Consider the following 23,738-nt stretch of genomic DNA (forward strand, 5'->3'; position numbering starts at 1 on the left):
AGCTTCTAGTATTGCTTTTGTGGGCTATGAGTCCTCTTGCCTAGATTTCAGTTCAATCCTAAGCAGCCTTCTGGTGATCCAGAGTAAGGACCAATACCTCGTGTCTCACTTTCCCCAACTTCTGTCTTCTCTCCTCATCCCCTCGTTACCTACTTGTCTTTTAAACTCTCATGTAGTTCACCAATCTTCATTCTTTTGACTATTCAATAGTCTACTGTAAAACACCAATGTAGAAATTTTGTTTCCTGCAAAAAAGGCCAAGAGTCACAGAGTTTGTACACAAAGACACTTTAATGCAAATCAAATAGTACTGTTTCATTCTAAGGTGCTCCACATTCTCAAACACCCAACACTGAGCTTCCCAGTTTTACTATTCCATTGAGAAAATCACTTTTAGTCTAAAGAGCAGAAATTTTAAAAGACAACTCTTTAATTTTTACTCTTTTTTATTTAATCAATACAATTTTTCAATACCAACTGTTAAATCTTTATGAGCAACGGGAGCATATTCTGCAAATTTGTTGATCACTATATAGTACAACCTCAAAACTCTTATCCAAAACCCATGTATTCCAAAATTAGGTTTCCTCCCTCAACATGCAACATTTGAATAAAAAAGTCCTGACTTACTCCAAAAAAATCCACTATGCAGTTATATAAACTCAGATCTTTTGACAACCCCTCTGGCTTATGAAGACACAGGTTTATATAAAGAAGCTTCAAAAGAAAATGAAAAATGAATATTATTTTGCTGAAATTTCCAAAGGATTCTAACAATTCCATTACCATAGCAGTACATATACATAAAGACACTGTGTCCAGTAATATATTATTTCTGAAGGACTATAATTGTTCTCTGCAAAAGGCTGTGGCGTGTTATATTGTGACTATATCAGAAACTACTGTGCAGCCATTCCATTTTATTTAAGCCTTCATAATTAGGAAAGTATCTCTGTTGAAATTATATTTATTAAAAAAAATAAATCTTACTTTAGATTACTAAAAAAAGTGCACATTATGTAAGTGCAGGCTCCATTTCACCATTTCTACTCCTTGTTTGTTCTACATTTTACTTCCAATTCCCAGTTTTTCATAATATGCTGCAAGGCTTGGACTGCAGAAACAAAGGCTATATTTGCCTTTAATCAAAATACCAGTTTTAAAGATGTTTTCATATGACCAACACATTTCAGGCAATCTCAAGTATTTCAAAACATTCTTTATCATCCTACAGAATCAAAAACTCCACCACTAAGTCGGGGCCTTTAAAAAATAATCTGAAAAGAGTACACGCAGTACTTCAAGAAAGCAGAGCAGCTATAAAGTTGAAAATGGCAACATAGACGTTTAAAACATTAAAAAAATCCTCCTACATTCCCCATGAGGCCTCTGGACACAAAGACATTGTGCATTTAACATGGTTTTGTAGCCCCATATTTGTAAGTGGAGAGGCAAATTTTCAGAAGGATTTCTTATTTAGCTAACAGAAAAAGAAATCACATTGTAAATGCATTGCTGTTGCTGCCTTGATTCTCTCATATCATGGCAAGTACCAAACTTCTTGTCCTTGCTTACAAGGTTCATGTTTATACTCAGTGTCGTTGTTGATGACTGATATATGTTGGCTGGTTTTAAAATAAGTAACTTGGGAAGATTGATAAAGAAGTACAGAGCTCTGATTTGTTGTGGATATACTGTTTCACTTTACAGAGGAATGTGTCATCTTCGCTCACAGCCAGTGAAAAATATTTTAACTCAACCGAAAGCATGGAATTGCATGATATTGTGATGAGGAGTTTCACAATTCCTACAAAAATTTAAATCATTATGCCCAAACCCAGCAGGAGGAGCACAACTTGTGCACATCTTCCATCCACACTCAGTCAAAATTCACGGGTAAATCCTGCATCCATCTCTGGAGAACATCTTGAGGGCCAGATGAAGAGAGAGCAGGTAAAAGCTAAGGTGCAATGCCTGGTGTGCAGTTTCTCTGTGCACTGTGGGCAGTGTAGGAGAGAGGATGTCTCCCTGAAGCTGCATGCAGAACTGCTGAAGGACAGAGCAGAAGTTGTTCCAGCCATCAGTCTCCTCCAGGACTTACCCACCCCCAGGCTGGGCTGTTGTAGCCTGGGGAATGGCTCTGCTGGGCAGAGGTGGAAGATTATTTCCAGTGTATCCAGAGGAAGCACCTCAGCTTGGAGCTGCAAAGGATTCTTCCTTACCTTGGCTATTTGATGCAAAAGATAATGGTACCAGGCAGCTGACTGCTGACAGGGAGCTGTGTTACCAGTCACTCTCTCCTCAGAGGGAAAGAACAAAAAATGACTCCACATCAGACTATTACAGATACTAATACTTTTTGTCAAAAGCAGGAACACACAGATTCTACAAAATACTGTCTAGACACTGGAGCACACTGACTAAAAGAAATCATTTGAGTACAGGCTTAATAAGGCAGGGTAAAAAAATCTACCACCTTACAGCTAACAACACTTGGAAAATGAGTCTGCTGTGTGTGATTTCAGTGATGTCTGAGGGAGACAAAGCTCATTATGTTCATGTTTTTCATACTTTCAGTCAAACAGATTGCTGAATAATCATGTTCTCTTTATTCTAATGGGTGAGGAAACTATTATACAGAAGGTGTTTCCATATGTTGCAGTTAATAAAGGCAATTCTTACTAATAAGAGTAGGTTGTCTCCATTCAGCTATCTGATAAAAAGCCCTCCTGTTTAGAGGAAAATGCAGATCCGGTGCCTAGAAGACTTCTAGAGCTGCACATTTCAATGGCTACTGGAAAGTACTGTAGGTAGATGAATCCCAGGTCTTCTCCAACTGAATCTGAATCAATGACATTCACTAAAATGTTCAGGGCACTAGGAGCAAGCACTCCATGTCACCAACCTCTCCTTGTATCCATCCTTTTCTTGCTGGTGAAGGACAGTGGACAAGACCTGGATCCATCATTATGGAAAATCATCAGCAAGTCCCTTCAAGAGGTCAGAGTGCTTTCTTCTTTGAGGAAGCATCTGGATAATTGTCTTAGGAGCTCAAAAAATCCTACATGGAGAGTATGGCTAGTTTTAGGCTGAGATCACAGATGCTCTTTCAGACTGAAAAAATAAAATGCATGGGGGAAAATAATTTTTGGGGGATCACCCAGAAGCGTGAGATGTCACTTACATCCTTGTCTTTCTAACCACAAAGCTGGGTGCATGCCCACAACTGGATGAAAACCTCACATCTGTACTATGCTGTTGGAGCTATCTGGTAAACAGAGAGAAAAAAAAAAGTCTTGAAGCTCATCTCAGTTTGCTATGATGTGTTCAGTGTCTGACCACATCTTTAAAGCCATATGGAATCCAATCCTGTTGAAGGACAACTTGCCTCAGATGATTGATATATCCCAACTAGGTTCACACAGCAGTGCTCCACACTGGATTTCTCTGGATTTCAAAGTAGGGCAGAGATTGTTCACCTGTAAGTACCTGAGTAGAAATAAAAGACCTGCCTCTGTTGCCATTCCCACCTTCAGGGAGACTGACAGTTTCCTACAAGAAGTTACAAAAGGCACATCATCTCTCCATGGTAAGTATCCACCTGTAGCCTTACATTTATGAATTCAAAACATTCTGCAAGACCTCTTTATCCAGACATATAAAAATGTAGAAATTATTTTGTGGAGAGACATTACTAATAGGAAATAAACTGTTTCTTCATGTCTTCTGGGAATGGTGTTCTGCTGGTTTTCACTATTCAGAATAGGCTTCAAGAAATGCAAAAAAATATCCAAAGAATTAGGCAGATGTTTTCAAATACAGAGACAATGGGACCAGTTCCTACACATGCACCTAGTCTGGCTGGATATTTACTGTCACACATAATACTTTCCAGGATTTAAACACAGCTAATATGGCCAACATTTTCAAAATTGGACACTAATGATGGACATTTCCTAATTCAGTCTAAGTTTCAGAACTGCTGAACAATACCTTGTCCTTGTGGACATTCAGTATAGAAAATCAAACCCAAGGTGACTCAAGCCAATACTGAAAAATAAGAACACTCCAAGTTTGCAGTTCTGTTTGAAAATGCAACACCACAAGGCTAAATCCCATTTTAAAGACACTGTAATGATTTTGAAAGCTGCATATGTTTTGTTGAGCCTCAAGAAGGCATAGACAAATGTGATGGGTGGACTCTGCATCCATTCAGTGGGACCAGTGCAAACAGCCCCTCCCTGACCAGCCAACACCGTTGTCTGGGAACAGAGGGAATCCAGGATAGGCCTGTACAGTGAACCAGAAGTAGCCCTGGCAGAGATGAGGGAAAACAAGGGCTGCTGTTGGATCCTGCCCAGAACACAGAACCCGGCCACAATATGTCCACGCAATGTTTCTGTCACAGAGATGTGGGAAGTCCTGTTACGTCTGGATTCACAATTAGACATGATTTTGACATTATTATGGTGCTGATGCTGTTATATCTTCAGTGTATGATGGGTCCTGGCTCTGTTGGGGCCTGCCTATTGTTCATGAGAGATTTTGTCTTTGCAATGATCGGAGAACAAGGTGTTCTGGAAGCTCTTTTCAGCTGTGACCTGGTGAACTTCTTACGGATTTTTCTGTAAGGAGGGAAGGAGGAAAGGAGGGGAGGAAGAGAGAGACAACAGAAGAGATAAATCTCAGTCTTTAACAGAAGACTGCACAAGAGCCAATAACAAACATAACAAATACTCTTACCAGAGCAGGGAGGCTAGTTTGTGGAAAAGAGACTTGCAGTCAACAAGAGTCAGCCCTGTCCAGCAACTGATGATTCAGAGTTGTCTGATAATGGTTCATCGAAAAGTGAATTGGTGTTAGATAATACTTGAATAATAATATTTGATTAAATGAAATCTTGGGCCAAAATGCCCAGGTAGTGAACCCTCACATGTGATATCGGTAGTGGAATGAAGGACCACAGAAGAAAGGACCATGTTAGCACCCAATGAACGTGCTGCCTCTGTAAAAGTGGGAGCAATTGTTGTTATTTACACTGTACCACTTCCACAGATAACACATGACCCAGAGCTCTGGGCATTTTTACTAGGGCCATTCAAGTGCAGTAAATTCATTTTCACCTTTGACTTTCAGCTGATAAATGAAACATATTAACTCCAGGTAGCCATGTTGTTTGTATTGTAGTCCTAAATATCCAAGGATAGTTACTTTTGAGTAATAAATACTTGCTATGTTTCAACTGCTCTGTCTCTTTACTAGTATAAGTCAATAACCACAATGCTGAGGGTATCCAGAGTATGGTATCAGAAAAGGTACACACAGAGTATGCCAAGAACCATCTTCATTGGCAGAGACCTGAACATTAGATGCTGCTGGAAAATGACCTATTTTCTGAATTTACTGAAGAATCCCAGCCTTTGTTTCGGTAGTTTTACAAATTATAGTTACTTTGAGCTTATGGAAATGAATTAAAGAAAACTGAGGCCTCTAATACTTAATGAGACCAGGCTTTCTAATTCAAACTTTTTGACTTGAAAATGTGACCTACAAACTACAGGGTGATGAGGTGCCTACCTGTATCAAGTTCTGAGATGGTAAATCAAGGAGTGGTTTTTCCCTTTCATCTAAGTGGGCTGTTACCTCTGAAACTGAAAAATGGTGGCACATGACATTGAAAATACATGATCAGCTGTAAATAAATTCTATTGAATTCTAAAATAGCAATTGGTATATTAAATTTCAAACATTAGTTTGTTACTAGTTAGTTACAGGTTGAGTGGTCCCCAGGGATGTGAGCTTCCATGTTAACTGGGCCACAGAAGAGAACATAAGGGAGAAAAAAACCAAACATGTAAAAAGCAGAAGAATATACACTGCTATTAGAAGTTAAAGGGAGCCTGAAAAATACATCTGTTTTGGTTAATATATTTTAAAGGTTCAGAGATGTATTCCATTTTGAAAGAAGGATATCTTCATGTCCTGGAATACCAAATTAGGCTTTAGCACCATTCAGCAATAAGCAAAACAGAAGAAAAGAAGAGGAATCACCAGAAAGTTTGGTTTCAGCTTTTCACCCAATGCCACTGAGGAAAAAAAATGTATTGCTTGAGTATTTGCTTTATATGGTCATCTTAAATTAGGCAAAAAAAGATATTTAATTGATTGCAAAGATACTGCATATGTTCCAGAATGGTAAAAGCATAGAAATGTAATCTTAGACTGGCAGAAATGTGTCTATCTAAAATAATGAGATAGCCAGGCTTTATGAATTCATGTGAATAGACAATAGCTATCACCCACACCGATCACTAAGGGGGACCATCTCCACAAAACCTTACAGAAGTATTTGTTTGCAAAACTTTATCTTTGTTTACAGAATGTGGTCATTAATCATTTGAGAAGTGCAAGGTTGAAGTAATATCAGATCATTGCTTACCCTACTGAATTTTTAATACGGCAACTTTATAAACTGCCTAGAGGTTCCTGCTTATGAAAGTAATTTGCAGCTGACACTACATGTAAGGACAGTAAAGGATTTGAGATTACTGTCCATACAAAATAATGACTAATTGTAAAGTAAAAGATACAGGTATTCAGGTATTCCCATTAACCACTAGTTCAAAACCAACACAAAGAAAGGCAGAACTAAAAGGTCATTACATTATTAGATCAAGCAAGCCACAAACAGAGTAAACTTCTCACTGAGTATAAAAGAAACAAGCTCTATATACTGTCAGAAAAAAACTAATCTGCTAGGCACTCTTAAAAGGCAATCCAGCACTTCTACTTAAACAGAATTGTGAAAATGCTTCCAGAAATTATCTTTCTGGGATACAGCCTTTCAGAAATAAAAATGGAAGAATGGAAATTTCCACTGACTGCATTACATGTTATATTTAAACAATCATTTTTTAAAAGCCAAAACTGTTCTTTTTACTGCAAAAATTATAGAAGAATTTAGTATCTAAATACAGTCTAGCCTTTTGAGACACATTCATCAGGTTTCATAATTCTTCAGAGTCTTTTTAACACTTGAACATGCAGGTTGCAATAATAGCTGACAAAAGACAGGATATTCAAAGATAAAATTGTTGACACCCTTTCACTCACAGCACATTGCCCTCCCTCAAAGAGACACTGAACTAAGGGCAGAGTCAATTTTAATGCTCAATTTCCTGTCCCTCTTTCAGTTAATACCAGCCATATGTTTTAATTACATCAAGCTTTTATCTGGCAATGGCAATAAATGGCTTTAATATCTGTATCGTTGGTAACATCCTTTGCAGTTGTTAGGATAGATTAATTGCCATTTCCCCCTTTTTTTTTTCTTTGACTTTTGTACTAGTTCTTGAAGCATAATGCATTACAGGCTTGAAATGTTAATTCAAAAGTGTTTTAAAGCATTTGCTTTGAATTTCCAGTCTTCTTGAGACCAAAGGTATGAGAATGAGCTAAATATTTAATAGGGAATCAGTATGTGAAGCCCACTGTGCTCATTTTGAGGTAAAATGTGATGCACTGGTGTAATGTAGAAATAATACACATTTTTTATGTCTGCATGACACTTCATATAGTAACTGCAGATAAAGATACACAAAACCCTTGGCACATAGTCAGGGAAATATGGAAATGTACATAAGTCTTACTAGAGGTCTAGATGAAAACCTAATGACTCTGTTCAAGTTTCACACACAGACTGGAACCTCAGGGGTAGAAATAATAGTTAGGCTGTACAGGGCATTTATGCCATGCTTAAATTTAATTGGGAGAGTCATTATAATTAACCAACCCTTTCTCAGGATCCAAGCGTGTTCCATGTAACTCACCATCTGCTGAAGTGAAGCACAATCCTATATAATCTATTCTGTCCAGATTTCTCAGGAATAGGATAACTGGGAGCAAAATTTCACATTTGCAAAAGCTGACTCAAAGTCCCCTTCTCTAATTCTGCCACACACTACAACAGCATCAATTTTTAAACCTGAGTCAAATAAAGAGAGGCCTCCAACTGGCATTAGTCAAGGCTGTGTTTTCAAGCCTTTTCTGGTAGGACTGGAAAGCATTGCCTGCTTTAAGTTTGTTGATACAGACTGTTACTGTGTGCTATATATAAACTGTTGTGCATCCATGTTGCCTCCTCTGCATTGGACTCAGAGTTGTAATGACTGCACTGACTTTGGTCTTATCAACTGTACCAACAGGACTTAAGAAGCAATATTAAATAAATACAAGTTATGCAAGAAGTTACACAGTGAAAGAAATTAATTGCATGCAAATGCCTGCTGATATTTCAGCAGATGACAAACCTTGTTTTGAAAGAAACCTCTTTCTTGTTTTGAAAGAAACCTTTTCCTAGGAAGAGGAATTGCCTTCAACATACATGCACTTGTGAGATGCCCATAACTCTCCTTAAATATCAAGGTCCAGAATTGCTTTTGGTGCTCTGTTTCCATTAAAAATACACTATTGCCTAATACAAACCTGGCTACAGAGTCTGAAACTCAAGGACACAGTTTTGTTTTCCTCACTCTCCCTAAATTAGTTCAATATTTTTGCCTGAGTCTTTCTTAAACTGATGCCATTTGAGGAACATCCTCATACATAAGGACTGGTGCTGTGGAAATGTATTGTTGTCCAATTGCTGGTAGCACAAGGAACACCCCCAGGTCAGCAGCAGGCATAAGAAAGCTGATTTCCTGCACAATCATAGTTGAAATTCCATATAATCTCTCCATTGGGGTGAAGTATTCTGCTACAACTTTCCAAGTGTAAACAGCAACATAAATGTGCTAGATGCATAAATACTGCCAACACTGGCAGAATTTTGTGTTCTGGCACAATTTATGTGTGAAACTTGCAATCAGTCTAACCACAGAGCCATTCAGAAAGAAAACAAGGAAGAAAACGTATTCTAGAGAAATGTTTGTGAAGTTGCTGCTACTTCAGGGCAATATGAATTTTGTACAGTAAATATTTTCGGTGCAAATTCAAGGCCACTTAGAAAAAACAACTATTTAAAAGAATAACCATAATTCCTTGGTGGTTATTAGATTAAATAATCATTTATTTCTCTGAGGGCTTCTTTTATCCAGAGGTATATTTTAACTATTTAGGGAATTAAATTACAGGAGGGGGTACTATCCTAGAAAGCTGATAGGCTTTTTATTAATTTCAACAGGTTTTGAACATAGTGAAATGCCAAAATGTGTGCAGTGCTGCCTGCTGAAAGAGAATTTAACTGGGACAAAGCTGTAGGCACAGATCCTTAGAAACCTGACATGTTACTGACTGAAGGACTCACAGCACTTCCTACTTTTCTACCTGTGTGCAAATGAGAAGTATTTCATTTAACTCTTTGGCTTGCTGCTTTAGATTTTGTTTTCCCCCTCAACACATTCAGGATGAAGCTTTCCCATATTGCCTTAAAATTTTAATCGAACCTCAACATGACAGAAACAAGTTAAAAATAGTTTTGGAAGGCAGAAGTGTGTTGACACTGATACACCTTTTAAAAATAAGGGCTTTAGGAACTGGTTATTTATAAAAACAAAAGGGAAGACTTTAATAAGCATGGGACTATTGGAAGGCTGTTGCCATGAGCCACATAGCTGCATTATAAAACCCATGCAGATGGCAGATAGAGTGATATAACCTTTATGAGATTAAAGAGGTGCTGCTGTAGACACGCCAACATTATTTAAATGTTTTAAGAACTTATCTTATTTTTCTCCTCCTAGCAAGGAAATGTTTTCCTTTGCTAGTGTTTATCTTCCAATATTTTATCAATATTTATGGAGCAACAGAACACTGTTCTCTATGAACAATAACTTTTAGACACGTAAGTTGCTAATTACAGCATCAGATCTTTCTAAGCAGCTTAAGATAATGTATTTTTTCAAGTACTGCATCATCTTGAGAGGTTCTCCCATGTTTTGTGTTTCAAAGCAAGAGCTTATAGCTACTATGTATATAGAGAAGACCATTAATAATGGGGTTAAAGCATTTTCTTTATTGGGAGGAAAAATCCCACATCATGGGTTTAAAGCACAGATTTCTATGACTGTACCATGCCTGACCTACTCTATGGCAAAAACCACCTCTGTCTCTTTCTACCCACTGTTGATTTCAATCAAAATCATCTTGGAGCAGAAACCATCTCTTTATGTGCATTTCTAGAGTGCCTAGAACAACAGGTTGATCTACTATTGAAATATCTACTGTGGAAATTATTTCTATATAGTTTAATTGCAAACAACTGTCATGACTTTTGGTATAATCAACTAGTTCAATAGATTTTTCCATATTTTCATTTCCCCTGAAAACATTTCATTCTAAAGTGGTTTGGTAGAGAAGGAATTAAAGAAACGAAGTCCTACTCTCAGCACCACTATTCATTTTTCAGTTAAACATTGGAACTGAAAAAAACTGCTAACCCGTAATAAACATTATGAAGAGATGCTGTCATACACTGGTCATGGCATGATGAATAAATCTCCATCCCAACAATCAGCAGTGAGATTGTCCTCACAGCTCATCTGTGAGCTTGGTATTTAGCAGCAGGAGGCTAAGGTTACCTACTGCTGAGACTACAAAGGTAACACACCAGTTTGGGTGCAAGGCTGACTTCTCACAGAAGCCAGAAGCACAGAGGCCCTACCAGGAGTAGAAAGAGTTAGAAAACTCCATGATCTAGTGGGTAGGAATGATAGACACCACAGAGCAATCATGGACTTGCCCTGTGTTTTGAGCTCACAAAGCTCAGCAGGGACAGCATCTCACACACAGCAGTGATGACGGCAGAGCCACGCACAGGGCTGTGTTCCTCAAACAGTCCTTCCCTCAAGGAAGGGAGAAAAGCCTCTCTTTCAGTTCATGGCATTTCACCAGTACCCAACTTTGTAGAGTGCAATAGAACTGCTAAGTCCTAGCAAAGGAAGCTTGATGGAATGGGTAAAAAAGTAAATTATTGATACTCCTTCAAACAAAACAATGGCTCAGGCTACAACAGACTTGTAAGCTGAGCTACAGGACAGCTGCTCTGCACTTTATCTGAAATTCATTAGCCTCCCCTTAGTTACCTTACCCTGCAGAGCCTGCAAGGCAGGAAGCCTGCTTTATCCAATAAAGAGTTGCTTAACCTCTCCTCCCTGGGAAGGACACACAGATCACTGCAGATGTGTCAATACACTCAGGGAGCCAGAAATCCTTCCACAGCTCACAGGCACAAACACCAGCAGATTTCAAGGCAAATGCTTTATTTTTCCTAACTATATCAGCAGGGTGAAGATGAATTCCTACTCTACCAAGAGGAATTTTCAAAATCAGCTATTTATTCTGCAGCAGGGTGGTCATTCTGTATATTGATTAAACATCACCTGCTATGAGATGAAAAATTTACCCACCTGGCACATATAATTTTTTCCTGAGACAAGCAAGAACCTAAAGAGAAGGTGCACCAGAGCAAGCTAGCTAACAGTGGAGCACAATGTTGTTCTCAACTACTCCCTGAACACCTTGCATATTAACTCACAATTCCAGCATTATCCCAGACTCTAAGATGACAAAAACGTACAGAACATACAACTTCTGTTTCTGGCCTTGAGCTACAAAAATTAAGTGCCATTTCCCCAGCAACATTAAATACTGCATGGAAAACTTGCAAAAATATTGTGTCAAGTAAATATGCTTATTTAAGTACAAGATAACAGAAAACTCCCTATTATATTTTTCATAGGAAAAAAAAAGATGCTATACTTCTACAATATTATTAGTCTTTTTCTGTCTTTCTTTTCTAACCTTGCTTATTCAATGAAGTTTTTGGCCTGAACACTGTGATTTACAGTATTAGAGCACACTGTGATTTACAATATTACAGCTTATAATATTACCTGAGGCTCAAAAAGATTGACAATATGTTTCCATTTTATCAATTATGCATACACTTTTCCTGGAATAACATATGTACCAATAGGGTATATTTGGAGGAGGTTCTTGGCATCCTGGATAGTTGCTATTAAGGAAGGGCTGAAAAATAAAAATTATTCAGTCTTACCAGAAACAGTTGGAGAGCCAAATTTCCCTCACAGGCCCATCCCCTGGGGCATTTCTTCACACCATCAACCTCTTGCATAATCAGCATTTCTCTACACACAGGAGATCCAGTGCAAAACATGGATTAGAAATCTGTAATGTGGCGTCGACAGAGGAAAGCTTTGCCACAGAATGATTTGATGCTGACCTCTAAGGTCATTTTCATGTCAAAGGCTGAAGAGTTTTTAAAGTTTTTAAAAATTTTTGTGCCACCAAAGGTCTATTCAAGTTCATTTTCTGCCATTCGTCCTGCTCTCCACATTTATGGCCAGCAGTTTTCACATCAGTATCTCATAGTTCTTGTTGGATTGGCTATTTAAAACCTGCACAGCATCCTAAAGGGTATCCAATATCACTCAAGCTTACAAAATGGTGGAGCTAGAGAAAGGCTGAATTAAATTACTGTCTGGTGTCTCACAACAAGAGGCAACCTCGGAATTTTAAAGTTTGGATCTGTATTTTCTTTACAAGAAAAACACTTGAATAGTATTTTGTCAAGTAAATGTTTTAGCCTCTACTCATAGCACAAGTTACAAAAACAGACAGTCAAATCTCCTTAGATGTTTGACAAGAGCTGTTAGTTATCTCCGTGATTGACTTTCACAGTCACAGTCAATATGTTCTCCATGGTATTTTATATTTAAAATGCCTGTGTAGTTACTTATGCAAGCTTTTTTCGCAAAAAGAGACCAACTAATGCTTGTTTTTCCACAGCCTTACCTACATTTATGCCAGAGGGTCATGAGTTTAAAAAAAACCCAAACTGTCAGGGAAAGTATTGAGAATGAATGATTAAATAGATACAATGAAATATGGACTAATTCAGAAGTAAATCCTCTATCTGTAATTTGAAATATAGACTCTGATAAAGGACAACTTAGAAATTTAATTTAGTGGGCAGTTCTGAGGATCACTGACACCATATTTTTGAACATACCACAGTACAATTTTATAACCTTTTTTGCTATTTAACTTTAGCAACAATGTGTTCACCACAGGACTTACATGATTTCCCTACATAGACATATATTATTGCTGTGTATTTCTCTGCCTTTAGATGAAATAATTCTTAACTCTGTGTCCAGCTTCTATGAGTTATTGTTCACATAGCACTGGAATCATAAAAAGTGAAAAATATATCTGAACAGTGATATTGAACAGTATTTGAGGATTACAATCATCAATATCTAAGATCTAATGTGAGAAACTAACAGGGTTTATGCATAGAAATGGTGAGAGTGGACTAATTTTAGCCCTAAGCTGATGTTACTCTAGCCTCACTATAGGTAACAATTGTATAACTAATGTTATCTCTACTTTGATATTAAGCATGTTGGTCTAACAAGTTTGCATTTTTATTTTGCTTTGTTTCCCAGAGCTTTGCTAGAGAAATTGGCTTCCCATACAAAGATGCTTATTTATAGAAAAATTTCTTCTTGTTCAAAACCAAATTGGTTTTAACTCCCACAATAGAAGGCAGCCAAATATTACAAGATGACACATTCCCACTGGGTCTGTGGATTTAGGAAAAAGCTAAGCAGCAAGCTAACAAAAAGCTAAGCTCGAAGACTTTCAGTTAAAACGTTCGATAAAGAGGATTGGGTTCAGCTACATCAAATCCTCTGTGCAAACACAAAAAACAGCTTCTGAAAAAAAAACCTTTTGAAACCTTGCCAACCATACTGCAGGGAACCCTGAATTTGTCAAGAACCATAAGAAATCAGGTTAAAAGAACAGGTTAAAGATGCATGATATCCCAATCTAACCTCAGACATATAGGGTGTATTGGGGACTACGTGATGTACTCTAGCTGATGGACTGAGCTCAGGATTGGATTTAAGGGCGTTGCTGAATTGGGTCTGGAAGGTCCACCAAAGAAAACAAGGGTTTTGGAAAAGTCAAGTGCTTTTATAGGAGCTTCTCCAGCAACATCTATGTTTAAGGCAATCCTTAATGCATTTATTGTCCCTGTATTTCATATAAATTGTTGAGGTTTTGTTTCCCTCCCAAGTTTCCCAAGACAACAAAATTTTACAAAAGGGCTTATTTTGGAAATTGTATTTCCCTTCTCAAATATAAAATTTTCTGGTTATTTCTGCACCTACTGTATGAATGTGAGAGAACATTTTTCAGTGGCAATGGAGAAGATTAGTGGCTGAGTGACCCTCTAAACGTGCCTTTGTTTTTTAGCTGAGCCATGTGAATTAGCCACATTCAAGCTCTGACCTAAGATGCAATTACAAAGCAAACTTTGGTATCCAAGTTCCCCTGGAGAGGCAGCATATTTGAATTTCTGCTCACAACAGGGCAGGATCATTTCACAAGAGCCAAAGGTGTGACTTTCCAGGCAGCAGTAACTAGGTCATTTATAGCCATCTGTTCCTAGCCTCAGCCTCCCTGCGGTCATCACCAAAGCTCTGTGCTAATTAATTTTCACCTGCTAATCAGTGCAGACAGCTCTGAAACTAACAAATCATCCAGTTTCAGTCAACAGCTTTTGGATTCCTGTGGGTGGCATTTCCATGAGACTTCATTACCAATAAAGGTAAAGAGTTTTCTTTGAAAGAAGATCCCCTCTAAGGCTTCTGACCTGCTCCATGTGGAGCAGTGCTCTGGAAGAACGAGGAGGCTTCTTCTGATTCTTCAGAACAGGTGTTACCTGTTCTTTGCCTCCAAATCTTCTAGCAAGCACTTAAGCACCTTCTTAATTTTGTCTGAGGAGTTAGGTATATAAATGCTTGGAGATACAGACTTAAAAGACCTGACTGACATGTCATGGGAGGTCTGTAAGGAAGCAGGGAAATGGATCATGGTTTTCCAGGTCCTAGGCAAGCGCTCCCAACACTGCAACATCCTTCCACTGTCATATGGCTTTAAACAGGGCAAGCAGCTTACTGCAGTGCCACTGAAACTCCATTTCAACGGTGAGAAAAATAATCCACAGCTCCAAACCAGAATTGGATTGTATTCCATTTGCTCTGAAGACTAATAAAGCAAACGCCATAACAGTCTGTGGTTTTCAAATCTCCCAGCTCTATCCGGCAGCACAATTTACACTGAGCTCTGAGGGGTTTTTGTGAACATGTTTTCCTGGTATATAGCCATGATTCCCTAAGTTAAAAAAATATTCACATTCTTCAAATGAGTTGTTTTAGTTCCATGGAATGAACCTGCTTTTAAAAACAAACATTTGCATTATCACACTAGTGCTACTGTGATTTAGTAGGTACTATGAAGGATCCAACAGGAACAAATCATGTAGGCAAATACTGAAAGAAAAAATGTCTTTAGATCTGTGAAAGCTGCTCAATGAGAAATGAATGGTAAGAGATTATGATCTAGTTTCTATACTGCTGCTTGTGATTCCATACCACAGTACTTCAGCTGGGGCTCAGAAAAGTATGGCTTATAAGATGCGAACAGTGCACAGCATTCATGAATAGACTACACAAAATAAGATCAAAATAACAACTCATAGAAACAATTATGCTCTCTCATGAGCATATAACAGCTTTGAATGGAAGTTAACCAAGTAGGATGGCTCCTAAGCTGTAGCAAGGACAATTCCTCCCCAAATTCTTCACACCCAGTATTGTCACAGACTGGAGAGAGCTGTCAGTTCACCTGGACTCAGATGTGGTCAATCAATAAGATATTTGCAATCCTATCAGCAAGGATTAAATTGAATTCTAAGGGATATATTCTGTAATCCCTGCTTTTCAAGATGCATGACAACTATATAATACAACAGAAGTAAAGGAGATGGAAAATTACATCCTTGGAGGCTGATATGGCTTTTTGTTAGAGAGCTAGTGCATCCCACTGTCAGGCTTGCAGCTGATGCTCCAAGTGCAGCCAGGCATCTTCCCGCAGCTGGTTACAGGACTGGGGTCTAAAGGCCATGGTGCCATGCAGGTAAGAAATGAAAATACACTATGCCCAATATCCAAGTGTGGGGCAGTTCAAAACCAGGATCAAATCAAAGTGCCTCATCTTTACAAAATCAAAGGCCAAAAATACCTTTTTTTTGTTTTGGCACACAATTTTTTTTGCACAGTTGGGGCCAACTGTAAAGGAAAGAGTAAACATACCCGTGGACATTTGTGTGATAGGAATTGCACGTGTGAAGAGGAAGAAGGAGCAGAACAGTTATCACTGAACTCTGGCTCAGATGTAGACCTGCAGCTCTGCAGTGTGTATCAGAGCCCAGGCACCAAAGCCTTACTCCTCCAGTTTTCCCTTTTCTCCTGGCAACGAGCTGCAACTCAAGCACTGTGCATGGCCTTGACTAAGACTGGATTAAAACATATGTGGGAGAGAGAGGGGGCAGGGGCAGGTCCCCCACAACTCTTAACTCGGGCTTTGGTTCCAGCAGGCTTTCAGATTTGTGTTTGTGTTTCCAGATACAGGGTGGGTTTTCCACGGACAAAGCTGCACTGCAGAGAGGGCCAGCAGCACGTGCAGGAGCACGAAGGGTGATGGGCACCAGCGTGGCTCTCCCCCATTTCTGCATGAGAAGCAGACCACTGACAGCACAGCAAGACTCAGCATTCTGCAGAAGCTGGTTGTCAGCCTCACATTCTCTTCTTTCTCCACATGCATCTTTAGATTTTAAGCTTTTTTTGTGTGTGCTATGAGACATGCATAAATAAAAATGAGTGGTACCAGGTAATTATCACAGCAGTTGTGATATCCTTACACAGCACCTCAACAAATCAATGGAAGATTTTGCCTTTTGGAGACAGAACATGAAGTGAGGGATAAGAAAATTGCCTCTATAATGCTGCCACAGGGATGCCTCTCAAATCATTTTATCAGCAAAAAAAGGAAGCCATGTCTGCTGGTACCAGCTAAAGATCAGGTTCTAATTTTAGCAGTTGCAGTTAACTCATTCCCAATGGAGTTGCACTTACCGTGAGAAGGTTTCTAACTGCTTCAGCACTGAAAGGAAACAAGCATTGAGTCATTCAACTGCAGATCTATATGCAAATATGCTTTTTGGCCCATGAAGGGAAAGCACATAGAATCCGCTGCTATAGCGCAGGCAGCCAAACATTTCCACACATTTCTTATAATGCAAATGCTGAAAAAAAATTAATTCATTTACCAGCCAGTGTTTTATCTGTCCCTACACAAGTGTGATCACTGGCATGCACATGCACTCTGTTAGAGACAAAGCCTGTGTATAGGAAATAGAGGCACACTGCATACCTAGCATTGGTGAGAAAAGTTTTCATCAACAGATATACTCCCCTTGACATTGAATGGTTCAACAGTAATATTATTAATTTGACTCAAAGGTTATGTTTATATCATATATAACTCAAGATATAATAAGCCAATATATTACAATTTACTAAGGTTCTGAAGACCAAAACGATCAATTTTTCCAATTATTAACTCCCAGAACAGCAATTCTGTATAAAGAATTTAGTTCCTCACCATATGGTAATTTTCTCTGTTGACCTCTATTGGGCCTACAATAGAATCCACATCACCCAAAAAAATTCCTTATAGCAAAGCTGATTTAGTACAAAGAAATGAATAAAATGCTATATAATTAGGAGACTTGTGGCTTATCCTAAAGCATGCACCTAGTGCTAGGAGAATCCCAGAAACTATCTAAGGATATTTAAAAAAAAGTAAGGGTACTCTTCTGGTGAGCAGTGATAAACAGGAGGCTCTTTAAAGAGTGACTTTTTCAATGAATAGTGAAAACAGATTTGCACTTCAGAATGAAATCTTGAGCAAGTTATTTTACAGTAGGGAATAGGAATTTCTTTTTCATTTGAAAAGGATACAACACAAATAAAGAAAAATATAAAAATATTAAATACAGTAAAGGTCAATAAAATTACCATGTAATATCAAAAGGTAAGTGTTCTCAAACTGCCATGTAGTTTTCTGCCTGATTAATCCCTGCTATGAGCCTGTCTGATCAGGGGCAGGGAAATCCCATGGGAGCTGGTCTCACACAGGCATCAGGGAGGGTGTGGAATGAAGAGAGCAGGTTGTCACCAGAGATGAAACAGCAGAACTGGGGACATCTGTATTCTTTGGCAAAATTCACTGAGCACGCTGACAGTATTCAGAAGGACATCCACATACAGACATGACAAAACTCATGAGGGTGATCCCTTCAAGGCTCTAACATGCAGACAGATGGAAAAACCCTGTCTGTCCCCCAGAGTGGCCGTGGGCTGCAAGGACTGGGGCTCAGCACCGTGTTAGTGTGCAGCCAGCTCTGCAGGGGCATCGGGGTGGGAAGGAGGGAAACATAAATGGGAATTCTGCTGCATTTTCTTCCCAGATGTGAAGAAACTGATAACCAGTAGGGAAGGAAATGGCTTTCAAATAGCTACAGCTTAAAATCAAAGCTGGAATGTATGAGGATGTACATTACAGCTGACATAAAACACATTCCTGTCCTACTCAGAGGGGCAGATTAGCACCAAAAATATGTTCAGCTTCAGATGTAAACTCCAGTCCTTGTGTTTCCATGATACACAAGCTCACATTAATTTTTAAGAATATTTGCAGGCATTTTTGAACTGTGGCCTGAGTGTAGAGAGAGGGGCACTGCCCTAAAATTCTAGGGTAACTCCAAGGGTTACCATGGAAAGCTTAGATTATATATAATTCCCATAGTTATTTTCACTGCTCTTAATATTTCACATCCATTGCTACAAATATCTCAAATATTTGAGCAGTTAGATACAAAAGAACTATACAGAAATAATACTGCTGCTTAAATTCAGAGAGGAAAGGGTGATTATTAAAATTAATATTAATAATATCTCTTCTGAAATTGAGTGATAAATAAATATTTAATAAATAGATATTTATAAATAGATAAATAAATAGATATAAATATATAATAGATATTTACCTTATATAGATATTTATAGATAATGATGGTATAACATTAATAATATTTACAGATAACAATAGGTATTTACCTTATCTATTGAAAAATAATAAAATTGAGAATTCTCATGTGCATCTTGGGTTTGATTAGCATGAAATAGACTGGTACCGCCTGTTTTAGTCTAGGAGCAATATTATTATTCTTTTTTTTTTCCTCCACAAATATCAACAGTCTATTATTGGCTTTTAAGCTAAATTTCTGTGAAAATTTACCCTCTAGACTCCCTGCTTGATATTTTATGGAAATGTGCATCTTAAGCATTAATTCACTAGACCAAAAAAATATTTTAGGACAGAGAAATGAAAATTGTTGTGGACTGTTGCAACCGATACTAATAAATTTTTTCTTTTTGCAGACTTCAATTACACTGAAAAATATTTTTCCTTTTTCTGTAATTAGCATGTGTCTCTCTCATATGTATTTTTAATGAACAAATTCACATGATAAAACGGACTGGATCCTGATGGAGCACAAAAAAGTTCCCTAAAGAAGCAGTGGTGACCTTAGATGGCGAGAATATTTCTGACCAGAGTGTTCAGAACATGTTCTGAACCTAATGGCTGCTCCCTGGCAGCTTATTCTTATTTGTTGCTTTTTCTGTGGGGTTTCTTTTTCATTCTGTGTCAGGACTGGGTAAATTTTGTGCTGCTTTTTCAAACATCTCTTCCCTGGTCATCTCTTCCCATTGCAATTATATTGCATCCAACTTGGCTTTTCAACTTTGTCCTGGCAGTGCTGAGCTGTGATCTCCTATCACAGGACAGGCTGCCTGGCAGGGACTGCTGTCTGTCTCCAGCTGCCCTCAAAGAACAGAGCATTTAATTGTTCTCTTGGACATTGGGGCATTCCTAGCAGCAGAACCAGGCAGGGCTTTCCACTTGGAGCTCTGAAGGCTGGAGACTTGCAGAGCCCAGAGGAGAACAAGCTACCCCAGATCTAAATAATCTCTGAGTAAAGGTGAAAGGAATCAAAGGAACGAATTAGAAAGGAGACACATGCGAGGGAAGGAGTCAATGGAGATGGTATGAGGACAGGAAAGTGCCAAAAAAAAAAAGGAAAAATGGAAAACCTCTGTGAAAGACGAGGAACAGATGTAATGTGAAATAGTTTCAAAGGCTAAAAAGCATTCCCTGCTGTGCTGCTCCAGCACCTGCCAGAGTGATGCAACAGCACATGTTCAGGCACCTCCTTGTCTGAGGAGTTCAGTGAGGTCCAACTTCCCTCTGTTCCCCATGCCAGGAGGTTTCAAGTGTTACTTTAAACTGTCCATTATTTGGAGAAGAGGAGCAGACACAGACCCCTGAGCACTAACTGAGGACAAACCTTGTTTGTGCCCACCCTGGCTGCAGAGCCAGAACCAGCTCTGCTTTCTCCCTGGCCTGGGCATGGGGTCTGCAGCCCTGGAAGTGGGGAGGGGGATTTCCTAGGATGGGAACAAGCAGAGCTATCACAGATAAGTGATTTGCAAATCCAGGACTCATCCCACTACACTTCAACCACCTGCATTTTAAATGTCTAGTCTAGGAAAGTTGTCTGGGCTGCCTCCCAGAGCAGTGGAGAGATCACTGCCTATGTAAGACTCTTCTCATTCTTCGACAGGCACTTCTCTATATAACTAGGAAAAAATTAAATTGAAAATTCCAAAACTTCAAAAGGTAATCAGTCCCACTTTCAGGATCCAATTGCTAGGGATTAGTCTGATATTAGTAAAGTCTTTGTATCAAACATCTCAAAATGCTATCAATCTGGGCTGGAATCAGAAGCCTAAGAGCTCATCAGCTCAGCAGCCTCTTACCACTCTCTCTGAATTGTTCCTCCTTAAAAGATCCAAAAAGTGCCATAATGAATTATGTTGAAATAGCCACCAGATTATCATGTGCTAGTATGTTAACTTTCCTAGCTGAATCTGCTATTAATGGGATTAAATGTGCATATTTTCCATGTTTATCTCTATATTTCTATATGTTCTTTCTCTTCCCTCTTTTTATTATTTACATTTTTCTTCAACTACCAGATTTTCTAGGCTTGTGAAATAATCACAGAAGTGAGGAACAGTCTGATGTTACTTGCTGTAATTAAGCAAGATATTAAAGGCTTTTAAATAACAGGCCCTTAAAAAAAAAAACCAACAAAAAACAGACTGTAACTTCTTGTCTTAGTCTGAATTAAATCAAGGAAGGGCCAGACAGGGGAAGACAAGAACAGAATAGAGGAACCTCCAGAAAAATAGTGACTCTTCCAAGATATCAAGCACTTTTGGGGAAAGCAAAAGCTTGTTAAATTTTACCAATTAATCTGTAAATGAAAGGTTGAAGGAGATTATCATCTCAGTTGCTTTTAAAGGAAATCAACTTCTGGCCCGGAAAATATGCTATCAGCTGTAAATTTCTCTGCTGTACACTATTTTTCAGGTTCTGAAAATTTCTGAGGATAACCTACACTGTGGATGCATTTATGTGGATCTGGATGGTCAAAGGTGCCCTAAACCTCATTGTATACGAACTAAAATGAGTGAAATTTAAAAGTTCTAATCTTTGCCACAAAGAAGTAGCACTAAGTGTTATTAATGAAATGCTGATAATATTAGTAGATAGAAAATGCAAAGTTTGGCATGGGTCAAGCATGGCTCTTTGCTGTAATGCAACCTCAGATAATAAAGTCAGAAATTGTTATTGAAATAGTGGATCAGTAACACGTATGCAGTGAAGCCTCATTCCCTGCTAAGATTTCATGTTTTCTTACCTGGTCTCTTCTGTAGCTATAAAGAAACCATCATCTGAAGCATCAAGCCAATTTTGCCTCTGTCTCTTGATCACTGGAATGGTGCTGGTCTTAATGGCACTTGCACTGGCTTGCAAGGCCTTCCCATTAGTCATGTGGATGTGGGGAGCAGCATGCTGAAATCACAATAAAAGGGAAAGATGTTTGTCTGAGAATAAGCATAATTCCATTAACGAATTCTGCTGCAAAGGGCAGCCTACACACCTCTCAAAACCCAGCTCATCTGCCTCAATCACTACTTGGGGGCAAGATAACAACCTACCTGTGCCCATTGACATGTTGTATGCATAGGTTTTAAAGCTGTTTAAAAACTGAATTAACTATTGCTAATGCCATTTTATACAAAAAGATATTGAGGCATGAGTCGATGCTATGAACTAAGCAATTCAGAAACAGAAACCCATTGATTTTAGGAGACAATTAACATTTTCTGAGCAAAAAAACTAACCACCCAAGCAATGAGACACAATTTTTTCATCCAACTATGGCACTAAACTAATTTCAAAAAAATGAATACTTCTCACTTTGCAGGTCCTTACTCTGCCTGTTTTTGTTTTTAAATAGAAGTCAATGAATAAGATAAGTGGTTTGGTCCTGCTGTTCACCTGAATGGAAGCAGGAAAACAAAGGTTTATATCACCATGTTGATGCCATGGTTCTTAGGTTTACTCACTGGTCTTTGTCTAGTTAGAGCTACCTGCAATACATCTGCATTCATTTCACAGCTGATAACATCAAACTGAAAATGATGCATTGATTTTCCTCTCAACCTTTCCCCAGAGTAATTGTGCAATGAGAGCAAGTACTCAGATCTAACAAGAGAAGCTGCCTTCTTACACATGAGAGAGTGGAAATGTTTTCTGTATCATCTGTAGCTAATGTTTTGGAAGAATACACCATGAAAAAAATGTGAATCTTGGAAATCTTAATCTTGTTTCCCACATAATCAATTAGCAGCAGGACTAACAACAATTGGACAGAACCAGTTATGATAGAAGACATTACACAAAGATGAAAATTTGCTTACTTTAACTCACATGGATTCAACATCATGTTTTCTTAGGAAGAAGTACTATTTTCTTGGTGAAATAACACCAGTATTCCACATTACTAATAGCATTTTGTAACATTCCTCAAATGCACCCAGTGCTGCACATTCGTAGGAGTAGCCCCTAATTAGGTGACCAACATCACAGTCATGAGTAAGGAAGGGACTTGTAGCACCCACAAAACCAGCAGAACAGAGCACAGAACTGATCTCTTAAATCATGTCATAAAAACATAAAATCCAGAAAATATAAACAAGAGCATAATTTTTTCTGAACAATTCTTACACCCACATTCAAAGCATTATATTCACATAATGACAAAACCCTGATCCACACCATTTGCTCTCTCCAGTAGGACAAATTTTATGCATTGGACAGAAAATTTCCATCTATCCATTATGTTATTCTGAGTAACTGAGCCATCTCTGTGATTCCTTAGATCTCATGTAACAAAACCAAACAAGAAGAGCAGAAACAAGATATCATATTTGAGTGAGTCACATATAAATCTTTCTTAGACCTAAACTATTTTCCTTTGTCTTAAAAACAAAGAAGATTTAGGGTGAATTTAGTTGTTGCACATAGGATCATTAATCTATCTTTGTAGCCCTTTAAAAATATTTACTTTTTTCCATTTTTTCAATCAGTGTCTAGACTGCAGTTTGGCTTTCACATATTTTTTCATATTGGATCTGATGGGGAAAAATACCTAAAAGACATGCTACTAGAAGTAATTCAGCCGTTATTTAGACTAAATTCAGGATAAAATACATAGCTGCTATGAAATTAGAAATTCATGAAAGTTTTTGACTGCTGATCTCTTCTTGTACACAGCGGGTGGTGCTCAAAAAGAGAGTAAGGAGTCATGCATGGAAAACATTGCCACA

At 38.3% G+C, this 23,738-nt stretch overlaps 1 protein-coding gene across 4 annotated transcripts in view; it reads right to left on the minus strand.

The window, feature by feature from the left end:
• Nucleotides 1–278: 278 nt before the first annotated feature.
• The window catches only part of MTA3 (metastasis associated 1 family member 3), a 141,654-nt gene continuing 118,194 nt past the window's right edge, over nucleotides 279–23,738 (minus strand). For 2 of the 4 annotated variants that reach the window (XM_064708996.1, XM_064708995.1), the window contains exons 18-19: nucleotides 21,764–21,918; nucleotides 2,162–4,625 (exon numbers count right to left, since the gene is read on the minus strand). In XM_064708996.1, the coding sequence (XP_064565066.1) occupies nucleotides 4,490–4,625; nucleotides 21,764–21,918 (291 nt within the window). In that variant the 3' untranslated portion in view covers nucleotides 2,162–4,489. Of the gene's footprint in view, nucleotides 4,626–17,006; nucleotides 17,035–21,763; nucleotides 21,919–23,738 lie in introns of all 4 variants that reach the window. The other 2 variants (XM_064708993.1, XM_064708997.1) reach the window with 2 other exon arrangements.

The sequence above is a fragment of the Zonotrichia leucophrys genome, chromosome 3 (genome assembly GCF_028769735.1).
Source record: "Zonotrichia leucophrys gambelii isolate GWCS_2022_RI chromosome 3, RI_Zleu_2.0, whole genome shotgun sequence".
Classification (NCBI taxonomy): Eukaryota; Metazoa; Chordata; class Aves; order Passeriformes; family Passerellidae; genus Zonotrichia; species Zonotrichia leucophrys.